The sequence below is a fragment of the Epinephelus moara genome, chromosome 8 (assembly GCF_006386435.1).
Source record: "Epinephelus moara isolate mb chromosome 8, YSFRI_EMoa_1.0, whole genome shotgun sequence".
Classification (NCBI taxonomy): domain Eukaryota; kingdom Metazoa; phylum Chordata; class Actinopteri; order Perciformes; family Serranidae; genus Epinephelus; species Epinephelus moara.
This window is the reverse complement of record NC_065513.1, coordinates 13,168,382-13,181,318: the sequence shown is the minus strand read 5'-3', so window position 1 is coordinate 13,181,318 and position 12,937 is coordinate 13,168,382. Positions and strand designations below refer to the sequence as shown.

Genomic DNA, 12,937 nt, shown 5'->3' with positions numbered 1-12,937 from the left:
CTTACGTTTTAACAGGTGTGACGCTACTAATGCGCCCCGGCTGTATCTAGGCTAACGGCTAACATGCTAACTATTATTTCTATGTCACTAGTCACTTGAAACAAATTTAGGAGACGGGTTGAAATAAACCGAAATTTCCCTTCAAGGTCATTAGAAATGCTACAAGGAAATGAGTGTTGTTTTTTTCACAGATTAACTCTCACATTTAGTGACACATTTTGTTTTATAAAAGTTACCAAATGTAGTTTTAACTTTGATGGGGAATACTTGTGAGGAGGTGTAGATGGAATTTCGAGGCTAAATCGATTAAGTGATACCTCCTTAATAACTTTATTCATGGACTTCTACTCTGGTCCGCATCTAAACATTCATACTCTCCGTTTTCAGCAATATAGCCTGGATATCAGTGATGTGAACCAGCCACTGCTGATCAGCCACGTGAAGAAGGTGGGTCCTGTTGGAGGTCCTCCTCCTGGCCCAGCCATGCTCATCCCAGAGCTGTGCTACCTTACAGGTATGTGGTTCTCCAGTGTGAGACTGCTGATTCAAACTAAACACAACATTTTAGACATTTATTGCATCACCTATAGCCAGGGTCTTCAACACGGGATCGGTTACCCCTAAAGGGTCCTTACAGTTACTGCAGGCTGTGTTGCACTTACTGTCGATAACAGCGAGGAAAAATAGTGAGCTAAAATTGACCTACTATTAAAACATATTGGCCAAGTAGCTGTATTATTATTCCAAGTGTACAGACATTCTTGTGCGGCATAATGGATCATTTTGTAATTTTTTGAGCAAGAGACTCTTGACACACCTTCCACCTCAGAAACCACCAGTGAAAGTGCAGTGGGTGCCATGCTATAGCTGCATGTGACTGAGCAGCTTAATGCAAGTGCAAATGAGACCAGACAGATAAATACTTGATTATTTTGATTGCAACTTGAGTTTTATTAAATGTCAGTAGTATGGGATCCATGGTCCATCTGTTTATGAGCTAAGGGGTCCTTGACCTGAAAAACATTAAAGACCCCTGACCTATAGCAGTATAATATAGATGTATATTATGAGGAGGTCATTTTACTGAAACTAAAAAAAACACTTTTATTAGGGATGCACCGAATATATTAGGCCGAATATTGCAAAAAAAACACACATTCGGTGGAATACGTGAAAAGCGAGGCCGAATAATAGCGGCGTGTTTTGATAACGCAATCAAACAGCGTGCGGTGACGGACGGACCAACATACAGAGTAAAATGTCGGCAGTGTGGCGATATTTTACTCCGTCCATCACCGCACTCGCATTTGTGACTAAAAATAGTTTTGTCCAGGCAAAATAAATCATTCAGCACGCTGTGTGAGTACAGATTTCAACCAGCAGCAGAAACGAAACGGCAAATCCCGCCGGTTGTGGGTTGAACAGGGGTCACAGACACGCACAGGAATACGTATTCCTGTCAAATACGGTGGCGCATGATAACGGCTTACCGGCGATGGAGAAGTCCGGCTCCAGGTGAATAACTTGTTGTTCTTTACTTATGAAGGGACTGTTCTTTACTTGTCAGGGGAGGAGGGTGGCTGGTTGATTTTTATTTCATTTATTTATTTTATTTTGATCCCCCCTATGTTAATCACTTAATGATGCTGTTTTTGAAGTATGAATAAGTCAATAAGTAATTTATTCCACTGAAATATCATTGATGTGTTATAGAAAAGTGATTTATCTTTTTATAAATGACAAAAGGCACATCTGCCTCATTTTTGCTGTGGTATCCTGATACTACTTAGAACCATGATATTTTCATTGGTATCGTACAGTGGGATCCAAATTTGATACCGTGACAACACTAATCTGGTGGGGGTTCATCTGCAAAAACTAATGAAAAACTAAAAAACGGTACTCGGTATTCGGCCAAGCGTTTAATATTATTCGGCTTCAGCTTCGGCCACAAATTTTCATTGTTTAATATTATTCGGCTTCAGCTTCGGCCACAAATTTTCATTTCGGTGCATCCCTAACTTTTAGACAGACTCAAGTCTTAAAGTGGTTATTGGTGACAGCAGTTAATCTGTTCAGATGTCAGCCATGGTGAACTATACCCATTCAGTATAATTTGTCATCTTTTAAATTACCACTCATTGTCTTTCACAGGCTTGACTGACAAGATGCGAGCTGACTACAACATCATGAAGGACTTGAGCAGCCACACCAGATTGAGCCCAGAGCAGAGGGAGGGACGCCTCACCAGATTTGTCACCAACATACAGAAGTAGGTGATAATCAGTGTGCCACTGAGTTAACCTAGTTAACCGTGTTTTATCTGTGTGGCCAAGTTTCATAATCGGAAATGATGAAAGCAGCCATTTACAGTAATGTAATAATTTGGATTTTATTGAAGCGGGGTTGTATGAGGTAATTGTCCATACTTAGTGCATTAACTACAGTAGGTGCCAGTTGGCACACCCCCAACTTGGCAAAGGATACAAGAGTACCGCCATAGAAGTTGAGCAATGTACTGCCTTGAAAAAATCTTTATCAGTGTAAGTGGACAATATTTAGATTGTTTTCACTGCTTCACCTTGCCGTTAGACAGCCCTTTCTGTCGGGGAACTGAAACCATGTCATCGCTCTCTTCAAAGCCACCAGACTCCTTTGACAAACAGTAAAACAAACAGTGTTATTGTAAGACTTTAGTGATCTCAAACTAATTTTAAAACACCAAAGGCACAAAATAATAGGGCTGTACCCAAATAATCGGATATTCGAATATTCGTTTCTATGGGTAGGTATTCGTTATGAAAATTTGNTAGCTGTTTTTTTTGTTATCTTTTGAATTTAATATGAATTATGGAACCGTTTTTGTCAACGTGTGTTTCCCCCGTTTTGTACAATAAATTATTGTTTAAAGTCACCTCAACGCATCAGTACCTTCAGATGCCATGTCAGTAATAGCCAATAATGTCAAAATATCATTTACAGACCGATTTACCAGACGATCACTGCTGCCCGACCCGCAGGTCCATTCGCGGGTCCCGCGGGTTACGGGTCGACCTGCCCATCACTACTCAGCTCAGTCTATAAGGCTGTACACAACAGTAAGGCTATAGACATTATATTCTATTCAGGCCAGCAGAACCAGCAGTGCATCGGCTCTACAGTGCACGGCACTGCTGATTAACCATTTTATTGCAGCACAGAGTATCTGCCAGCAACCAATTACTTGCAGAGGCTTCCTACAACTTGTTTCAACGGTTCCGATTTAATCAGAAGAGAAATTAAACAGGATGACTAGCCAATGTGAAAATCAAAAGAAAGCATAGCACATTTTTTGTGGTTTCAGAGCAAAGAGCCGGTCGCCGCTGTGCAAAACTCTGCAATGCCCCCTGTTCGTCCTGTCCACAGCAGTACATTGCTTAGTTTCAGTGACAGTACTCCTGTCTGCTTCTCCAAATGGGGGATGCCCAGAATGCCCTCTACTGTAGATAACACACTGCCTACAGATAAGTAGCTCATGCAACCCCAATTTAAAAAATCAAAACTATCCCAGGGTTCAACGCTAAGGTTTTTTTTCCACTTGCCCGGTCGGGCAAGTTGGTCAGAGATCTACTTGCCCGAATTCAGTTTTTACTTGCCCTGTAAAAATTGTTTAATTTAAGCGGCTATCAAATAACAAAGACTGCAGTTATTTTTATGTTATGTAACCTTTATTCACACTGTATTTATTAATTAAAACAACATATGTCATGTATTGTAGCTTAATTCCTACACAAAAATGACAGTGTCAGGGCTTAAAGTGAAAAATTTGTCAATCGTTCTCCGTCTATAATTTTGGGCCCTACTTGAGCCATGCCCACCTCCTATTTATTTTTCACCCCTCTCTCCAGTTCTGCTGTATTAACACCGGCTTTAATATATTTTGCTTCCATCTCTCTGCCCTGCTCTACTCTACTTCAACGCTACTTAGCTCTCTCTCTACTCTACCAGTAGACTACCACATCCACCTGTTGCACAAAACGCACACAGCAGTGTTTCCCCTAGGATGGAGTTGTAGCAGCGGAGGTGAAGCACACGCATGAAAAATAATTTTCACATGCGTGAAACTTTTTTGTATGCTTGCAAAGCACAGCCTGCTGGGATGTTTCTATGTATCTACTGGCACCAGAAGGGCTCTTTAGGACTAAGTACATACAGTACATGTGTGCACAGTAATGAGCAGGTGAAATGTCTGTCTAGCTTACATATGAGGTGTCTCAAGATTTAGGAACATACAATTTTATTGAATATAATAAAGTAAAAAGTCACTTGACATGCTGCTGTTTTGTGCTATGACCTATTTAAGTGTTGGAAGTTGTTATTTACGTGACAACGCCTGAACGCAACACAAGCTCAGCATGAGTGCCGTGCTGAGCTGCTGTGCGAGCAGCGTGTTTGTCTGTGCGTAACAGCAGTCTGTTGGTTATTTACACTCTGTCCATAACAATAACTTTGTCAGCTGACAAACTGCACCGGGCTCAGGGTCAGGTTTGGTTTAGGAAAATGCGGCCCGAGCCGCTCTAGCGTGCTCACCTGTGTGTGTGGCGGAACTCCGCCGTGCACGATACAGAGAGCAGAGGAGAATTGTTAACGCGTGACCATGTAAAGACAGAAATGACACGATGATATAACACCATAAATAGTATATTGTTATGTTATTATATGAAGCGTCCGTCGCGCAAAATAATATCAATGGGGGCTGTGGGCAGGACATTGTTACACAGCGTGTGCCTGTGACTTCAGGCAGAGAGACCGCTGCATCAGAGCAGAAGAGCACGTTTCAAAATACATTTATTTTATCAATTAGTTATTAACTTTTACTATTTTTAGCAACTTGCCCGATCGAGCAAGTGAGTTGTTAGTTTACATGCCCGACCTTGAGTTTTACTTGCCTCGGGCAATCGTTATTGTTGAGCCCTGTATCCCTTTCACTGAGATCCGGCCAAACTACGCAGACCTTGTAGCAATTTGTGGCCAGCCTGCTGAATAGGCCCTGGCACACCAAGTCGATGGTCGGCCATTGGTCAGCCATTGGTCAGAGTTGGGCCATTGGTGAGAGTCTATGCATTGTGTCCCACGTTGATTTTGTGTGTTCATGTGCAACTTTTTGGCTGACACATAGTGACAAGTGGTAACACAGCAGGGGGTCTCATCGCCGCCAGTTCTCCGACGTTGGTTTGGTGCGTCTGGACCTACATCAACACATGGTAGCGTAAATGTGATTTCAAGGCTTAGATTTTAATTAGTCCTTATTAGCTTCTACTTGAGGGTGCAGAAGCTGTAAAATTCACAAGTGCAATTCGTCAAAGGTTAACAGCTTTGTACTGCACATGTGCTACTGTGGCCATTTCATTCATCTCACAGAATAATTTAGTGTAGCACGTGCAACATAATGACCAGTGTCGTACTGTAAACTAATTAACACACAGATTAAACAGAGTAGCATTACTGTGTCTCTTAGTGTTGCTGGAGAACTTGTGAGTGAGTGGGGCGGAGAGGGTCAGACAGGAGAGATGCACACTGGTACATGTAACTTGACCCTATATAAATATAAACGGTGTTGTCTAAATTTCTGTCTTGCTTGAAAATATATCGATATATCATACATAGTCATATTGCCCAGCCCTAATAACTATATTTGCCTGTTTAGATACTGTAATTTATCTATTTATCTTTCAATCGATCATGAAGGCTCTTTACTGTTTTCACTGGAAAACTTCAACAGCTTGTGTAATTGGTCTCTTCATATGCTTAATTAAGTTAAGTAATTTTCCTGTCAGCACTTTCAGGCATCATAATCCCAGGCTTTGATTTAAATGCTAATATTTATTTCACAGGGATAGTGACGCACAGGCAGAGTTGGATAAGTGGGGACTCAACTTTGATAAGCAGCTCCTAAGTCTGACAGGCAGAGTCCTCCCAGCTGAGAGGATTTTCCAGGGACCAAAATCGGTACAATATGTTTGTGGTTATATACATTTAAATTGATTTATTTATGTCAACTTAATTGAGAGATTAACATGATAATTTTTGTCACCTAGTATGAGTACGACCCCTGGGCAGCTGATTGGGCCAAGGAGATGCGTGGAGTGCCAGTGATCAGCTCTCCTCAGCTGAACAGCTGGCTCATCTTTTACACCCATCGTAATGCCAATGAAGCCCAGTCCCTCCTGCAGACCCTCAGCAAAGTCTGTGGTCCACTCGGTATCCGCATTCAAAGAGCGGTCATGTGAGTACTAGCATAGGAACAGTGCAACAAAAAACACCCTAAAGAGTTATTTATGTTGCTCAAGCTGGTGCCTGAAATCCTTGAATTTTAGGCTTTATATTCAGCATCAGAAAAAGTAATTTGTCACTGACAGTCGATAATGAGTGTAAAATACATTTAAATGCACTCAGTTGCCTGTTAAGTACACCTCGCTAAAACTTAGAGGACTCTTAGAGGAGTAAAGAAACATTATTTGCATCCAAAAAGTTAATGCATAAGAATTTTGACTTTTTTTTTTTTCTTTGATTACGCAAATGCATCAATCAATTATCAAATTAGGTACTTAGAATATGTTGATGTGGTTCAATTTTTTTTTAGATTACTAATTGAAGGTCAATATTTTTCAAAAAAAAAATTTTTTAACCCTTGTCAGTTTGCTTTCTAAGTAAATTATGGTTATTGTGTATTTTGGTTCAATTAGCCAGCCCTGTTTGGGTGGTCATGTCAATTAATTATTGTAACTGTCCTTTAATTCAGGATCCAGTATGAGGACCATCAGGAGTCTCTCCTCAGAGCCCTGCAGCAAAATGTTGGAAAACAAACACAGATGGTTAGTGATTGCATATATACTGCAGAAACATGGAAGTAGAGATCACCTTCATAAGTTTCCCTTTTGCTTATTTATTTACTCTGCGCTGTGACATTTCTTGTGAACAATGGATGAACTTAAATGTTTGTATTGTAGCCATGTTTACGTGGCGTGTGTTGTGTTTTGGAGGCACAGTGATGCGCTGTGTCGTCAAAGCAGAATGAGACCTTCCAGTTGTTTCTCTGTTAGGTGGTGGTAGTCCTCCCCAGTAACCGGAAGGACAAGTACGACACCGTCAAGAAGTTCCTTTGTGTGGAATGCCCCACTCCCAGCCAGTGTGTGGTTTCCCGTACCCTCAGCCGACCTCAGGCTCTAATGACTGTGGCTACCAAGATCGCTCTGCAGATGGCCTGCAAGATGGGAGGAGAGCTGTGGAGTGTGGAAGTCCCTGTAAGTCACATGGACAAAAATGTATACATTGAAGAAATTAAAAGTTTAGGTGTGTTGCGGGAAAACAAGATTAGGTAGATCTCGAGTGGATTAAGCAGTCAGATGTTTTTTAAGAGCATATAGAGAATGAAGCTGATGCAGTGTTTCTTGTTTCATGAATTGCAGTCATGGTGTTGCGTTTAAAGAAGACACTAAACAGGCTTCATATTTCCCCAACGTCATAACTTTATCTTGTTTTGGGGGCTCTATGCTTGGTTATGTCACATTCAGGAGTAATCCAAAGGTGACATTTACTTACTTTGTGTTTCTGATTCAGGAATGTATTGCTGATATTAACCATGCTGTTGTCAGCCCTAGCTTTGAAACCTTGGGTACATATGTACTAGGGGTGAGTTTGTGTATAAAATCTCTAAACATTAAGAGTGGGTAAATTTTTTCGTGTAAATGTGTACATGGGTTTCACCGCTGGGTGGTGCTATTGCATTATACCAGTAAAGCCCTAGTTATCCGAATACCAACCAAACGGGCCATTTAACCAATGGTGACAGGCCGCCACCCCGAATTCTGGTCCCTGAGGCCTGACAGTAAGCTATGGCGAGCCTGTAGAAGTCGTATTTCCCATGCATGTCAGCGATTTTCACCGGGGACGCACGTGAGTAATTAAGGCTGACATTACCTATTTTTCAGCGAACTCCTCTTTAATTTTATTAAAAAGCATGGCATATAGGTCCACAGTAACTTATTATTATTATTATTATTATTGTTATTATTATTGGGTCTTATAAGAGTGGGCTACAATGAGCCATTAAATCACAGCATCTGCGGTGAGAGGACACGGAATTGTGTGCGCTTTTACGCACGCCGGTCTAGGCGATCACAGATATTTGGGATGTGGGAAAGAAGTAGTCAGATGTATTACCTGTTTTTAAGTGGCACCGAGATACGTGGCTCGTCCGTCCGTAGCACAAGTCGTGCGCCACTTCACCGACCCGTGCGTAAAAGAAAAAACAAAAAAAAACAAACAAATGTTTTTCGTGTACTAATTTTTCATAACCGTTTATGATCTCTAACATGTGTACACATGTATACGGACTCACCCCTAATATGTACCCATATGTTACTTATTGAGCTGTCCATAGGTCTAGGTTATTGAATGTGTTCCATAAATGTGTCTGTGTCCAATGCTGAAGGAAGAGGAGACAAAAACAATGCATTCGTTTCTATGAGTTTCTGAGTCCATTCAAAGGTTGGGGTGAACAGACTTTTACAAATGGGAGGTGCTGATGGATCTTGTTTGGGACTGAGCTGGAACACTGCACTGCTAACTTGTCCCACCTCTTTGTGCAGCTCAAACAGCTAATGATTGTGGGCATTGACTGCTACCACGACACTCTTGCTGGGAAGAGGTCCATTGGAGCTCTAGTGGCCAGCCTCAACCAGACCATGAGCAGGTTTTTACATTTTCTTTCCATCCTGTACTTCTGTCTGTAGCCTGAATTAGGTTGTGCTTAACAGCCACACAAGTCTGCTTCACAGTAGTTAATTTGGTGACCTCCCAATCTTTGATTCAGTGCCAATAAGTTGTGTGAAATGTCTGATTTCTTTGTCAAGGTGGTTCTCAATGTGTGTGCTGCAGCACAGAGGCCAGGAAATAATGGATGGACTGAAGAAAGCCCTAAGTGGCAAGTTGCTTTCCGTATTTCTACAAATGCTTTTTATTTTAACAAATATGTTAATTCTCTATTAGCGATCTTTGGCAGTACTGTCATGACTTTGTATTTGTTTTCCAGCTGCACTGAAAGAATATCTGAAGTTCAACAGCTGCCTGCCATCACGCATCATTGTGTACCGAGATGGAGTGGGAGACGGCCAGCTGCACAGCGTGGTCAACTATGAGGTTTCACAGATCATGGACTCAATCAAGTCCATGGGGCAAGACTACATGTAAGTTTTTCTTGTCCAAAGTTTTAAAAGCCCTTTAAAAAACAGCTGCACTTAGAAGCTGTTTGTCACCAACATTGTCACCAACATTGTCAACACATTGTCGACACATTGGATTGTTACACACTAAAATAACGTGAACAAGACTAAAATTTTACTGTAAATTGCCAGTCTTTGAAGGAGCCTCTCCATCTGCTCTTCATAGGCCCAAGCTGAGTGTGGTGGTGGTGAAGAAACGCATCATCTCCAGGTTCTTCGCCCTCAACCATGGCAAGGTGACCAACCCTCCCCCAGGCACCGTCGTTGACACTGATGTCACTCGCCCAGAGTGGTATGTATTTATTAGCTGTTCTGCATCTCCTTATTTATGTATGTATGTAGTTAACTTTTACAACCATTGTTTGTCAGGTATGACTTCTACATCGTGAGCCAGGCTGTCCGCAGTGGAAGCCTTTCCCCGACCCACTATAACGTTGTGTACGACACCAGCGGACTGAAGCCTGATCACATGCAGCGGCTCACCTACAAGCTGTGCCACATGTACTACAACTGGCAGGTAGGCTGGCATCATGCGTGCAAAGGCTCCATCTACAGATGACTTTCCATCAAAAATGAAGTATTTGTTTTGTCATAGTCTTTTTTTTACTGCTTATAAAATAAAATAAAAAAGATTTTTGCTTTTTTATTTCTTTTAAATTTGCTTCAAATTGTGCGCATTCAGTGGTGCAATGTTTATGTCCAGGGGTTTTATTGGGAAGGGGAAAACAAAATGTGCTGCCATTTGTGGGGGCATACATTTTTTTCTATCTTAGTTCAGACTACCACACCCCCATTATTTTTTACTGTCGTAACTAAAGATGCAACCTATTCTCCTTGGTTAGAGGACAATACTAGTATTGTCAGGCTCCGATGTTTGTTTTATCTGTACTTTAAGGGTGTTTTCACATATAGTCCTTTTTAAACAAACTGAACTCAATCCTCTTAAAGTGGACCAACAGAAAAGGGACTCAGTTCTTTTTGTGTTCACATTCTCAGTTCATTTGAAAGAGGACTCTGTTCTCTTTCTGGTCACACTATATATAACATATATTGTAGGGATGCACCGAAATGAAAATTTGTGGCCGAAGCCGAATATTATTAAACGCTTGGCCGAGTACCGAATATCATTGTTTAGTTGTTCATTAGTTTTTGCAGATGAACCCCCTCCAGATTAGTGTTGTCACGGTACCAAAATTGGGACCCACTGTGCGATACCAATGAAAATATCATGGTTCTGAGTAGTATCACGATACCACAGCGAAAATGAGGCAGATGTGCCTGTTGTCATTTATGAAAAGATAAATCACTTTTCTATAATACATCAATGATATTTCAATGGAATAAGTGATTAACATAGGGGGGATCAAAATAAAATAAATAAATAAAATAAAAATCAACCAGCCACCCTCCTCCCCTGACAAGAAAAGAACAGTCCCTAAAGTGCGGTGAGGTTTGTGGGCCGTTACCTGCCACAAAGAGAGAAATGTGAAAGGCTCGTTTCTCCTCTGACACATCACATACCTGTGTTCGGCTGGCTCGGCTGTTCAGGTACTTCTGGGCAGTCATGACACCAAGAAGAGGATATTATTGGAGCAGACTTCTCCGTCGCCCGGTAAGCCGATGGCCGCCGTAATTGACAGGAATGCATTACTGTCCATGTCTGTGACCCCGTTCAACCCACAATCGGTGGGATTCGCCTTTCGTTTCTGCTGGTTGAAATCTGTAGGCTGCTCGCACAGAGTGCTGAATGATTTAAGCCTATTTTGCTCGCTCAAAACTATTTTTAGTCGCAAATGCGAATGCCGTGATGGGCGGAACGCCACACTGCCGACATTTTATTCCGCCCGTCACGGCACGCCGTTTGATTGCGTTATCAAAACACGCCGCTATTATTCGGCCTTGCTTTTAACTTATTCCACCGAATACCGAATGTGTGTTTTTTTGCAATATTTGGCCAAATATATTCGGTTACCGAATATTCGGTGCATCCCTAATATATTGACATAGTTTTATTACTTTGACGAGGCACTGCAGGGCGGTTATGAAGCCCCTTGCTTTCAGATGAACTTAAAATTGGAGGGAAACCTTAGTGTCTCTGTGTGCTGTGGACTTTTGTGATTTGATGTATTCTACATTCCACTCTGGATATGTGCAGTATCTTGGACCAAACTACTCCTCGCCCTGCGTCCTTCCAAGCATTACAGGCCAACGTGGTTTAGTCTGTAAATGCAGTGAAACCTTAAAAAAGCCAGTACTTTATCAATACTCCTGTTCAACAAGCACGTGGAAACATGTTGAAAAGGAGTATTTAAATCTGCTCTGCCTTCAGTCTCATCCTCTGCCGCCATGTTTTACACAAGCACAGCACACTCTCAAGGCTAATGGCATATTGTTACAAACAAGCTAAAACTTTAGCGTCTGTAGTCCAACTCTTAACCTTAGTTTGTCACATATCATAAAATTTGGCAAATTCTTGTAAACTTAGCTGCTGGCTGAAACAAACCAGCCATACCTGCAGGTGGTAAATGACATCAGCAGCAGCAGAGGGAGGAGCGCAGAGGACAGGAGGTTTTCATTCTTTGTAAACATCACTCAGTATTTTTATGTCAGAAAAAATGATCTGTTTTATTGGCATTTAAATTTTGTTTCCAGTAAGATATTTAGCTGCTGCTGCTCTAGAAACAAGATGTAGTTCTATTTAAAATATTAAAATCTAGTCCTGTCCTGAAACGATTCTGTAAAAAATATATTTTTTAAAAAGTAATTATTTAATGAGAAGTCGTTAATGAACCAAAATAATGAGTATCTAAGAATAGTAATGCCAATAAAATCCTATCAATACCTATTCCTGTGTCTCCTTGAAATTATGAAAAAGGAATAGATGACAGGTTGACTCCTTCATTACTAGTAGCATACCTTTTGAAGGTAAAATGTTTAATTTACTTTTTATTGTATTACTTTTCATGCATTGATTGGTGCCAATGCCAGGAATAAAAAAAATCATGAGAAGGAATTGACATGTTGTACTTGATTTTCTCTTTGTGCTTTTAGGGGATCATCCGAGTGCCCGCTCCCTGCCAGTACGCCCACAAGTTGGCTTTCCTTGTGGGTCAGAGCATCCACAGGGAGCCCAATATTCAACTGAACAACCTGCTCTTCTACCTGTAAGGATAGAAAGACAAGCAATTTGTTTGGCTCTGACTCTGTTAAGTTCCCTTGTAAAGAACTAGTTGTAAACTTTTATTTAAAAAAAGTTGTCTTTAGTTGAAATTTTAAGTTTAGCCAAAGTTAAGAGTTTGTTTGCATGTCTAGCGTCAGATAGCCATGTGTATTGAGTTACGCAGTTCAAGAGGCTCGTATTACATGTTTTAAGTCTAATGATTGAAGACTCATTGATGTCAAATGCTAGCATATTTGCTAAAATGAGTAGAAATGCATGATGTCCCCTGTAAAAAAATGCACTTGAGTTTTGCACAGTAAAGTAAGTAAAACGTCACAAGTAACTTGGATGTGAGACTTAATCCAAGCTGATAATGTCATCATTTTCACTTCAAACTAGCAACCAATTTAAGTTGAGTAAAGCTTTTTGTTTTAAATAATAAATAAATGTGTTGTATGTCATTTTGTTTTTAGTTAAATCACACATGCAAACATTACAAAATATCAAATTTATT

The 12,937-nt window shown here is 40.9% G+C and overlaps 1 protein-coding gene across 2 annotated transcripts in view; it reads left to right on the top strand.

Annotated features, from left to right (window-relative positions):
- Positions 1-12,431, top strand: part of piwil1 (piwi-like RNA-mediated gene silencing 1) — a 22,510-nt gene extending 10,079 nt beyond the window's left edge. For both annotated transcript variants that reach the window (XM_050051077.1, XM_050051076.1), the window contains exons 9-20: positions 388-514; positions 2,155-2,272; positions 5,874-5,988; positions 6,078-6,265; positions 6,782-6,854; positions 7,083-7,283; positions 8,631-8,734; positions 8,895-8,965; positions 9,074-9,227; positions 9,430-9,555; positions 9,633-9,780; positions 12,315-12,431. In XM_050051077.1, the coding sequence (XP_049907034.1) occupies positions 388-514; positions 2,155-2,272; positions 5,874-5,988; positions 6,078-6,265; positions 6,782-6,854; positions 7,083-7,283; positions 8,631-8,734; positions 8,895-8,965; positions 9,074-9,227; positions 9,430-9,555; positions 9,633-9,780; positions 12,315-12,431 (1,542 nt within the window). The remainder of the gene's footprint in view (positions 1-387; positions 515-2,154; positions 2,273-5,873; positions 5,989-6,077; positions 6,266-6,781; positions 6,855-7,082; positions 7,284-8,630; positions 8,735-8,894; positions 8,966-9,073; positions 9,228-9,429; positions 9,556-9,632; positions 9,781-12,314) is intronic.
- The last annotated feature ends 506 nt before the right edge of the window (positions 12,432-12,937 follow it).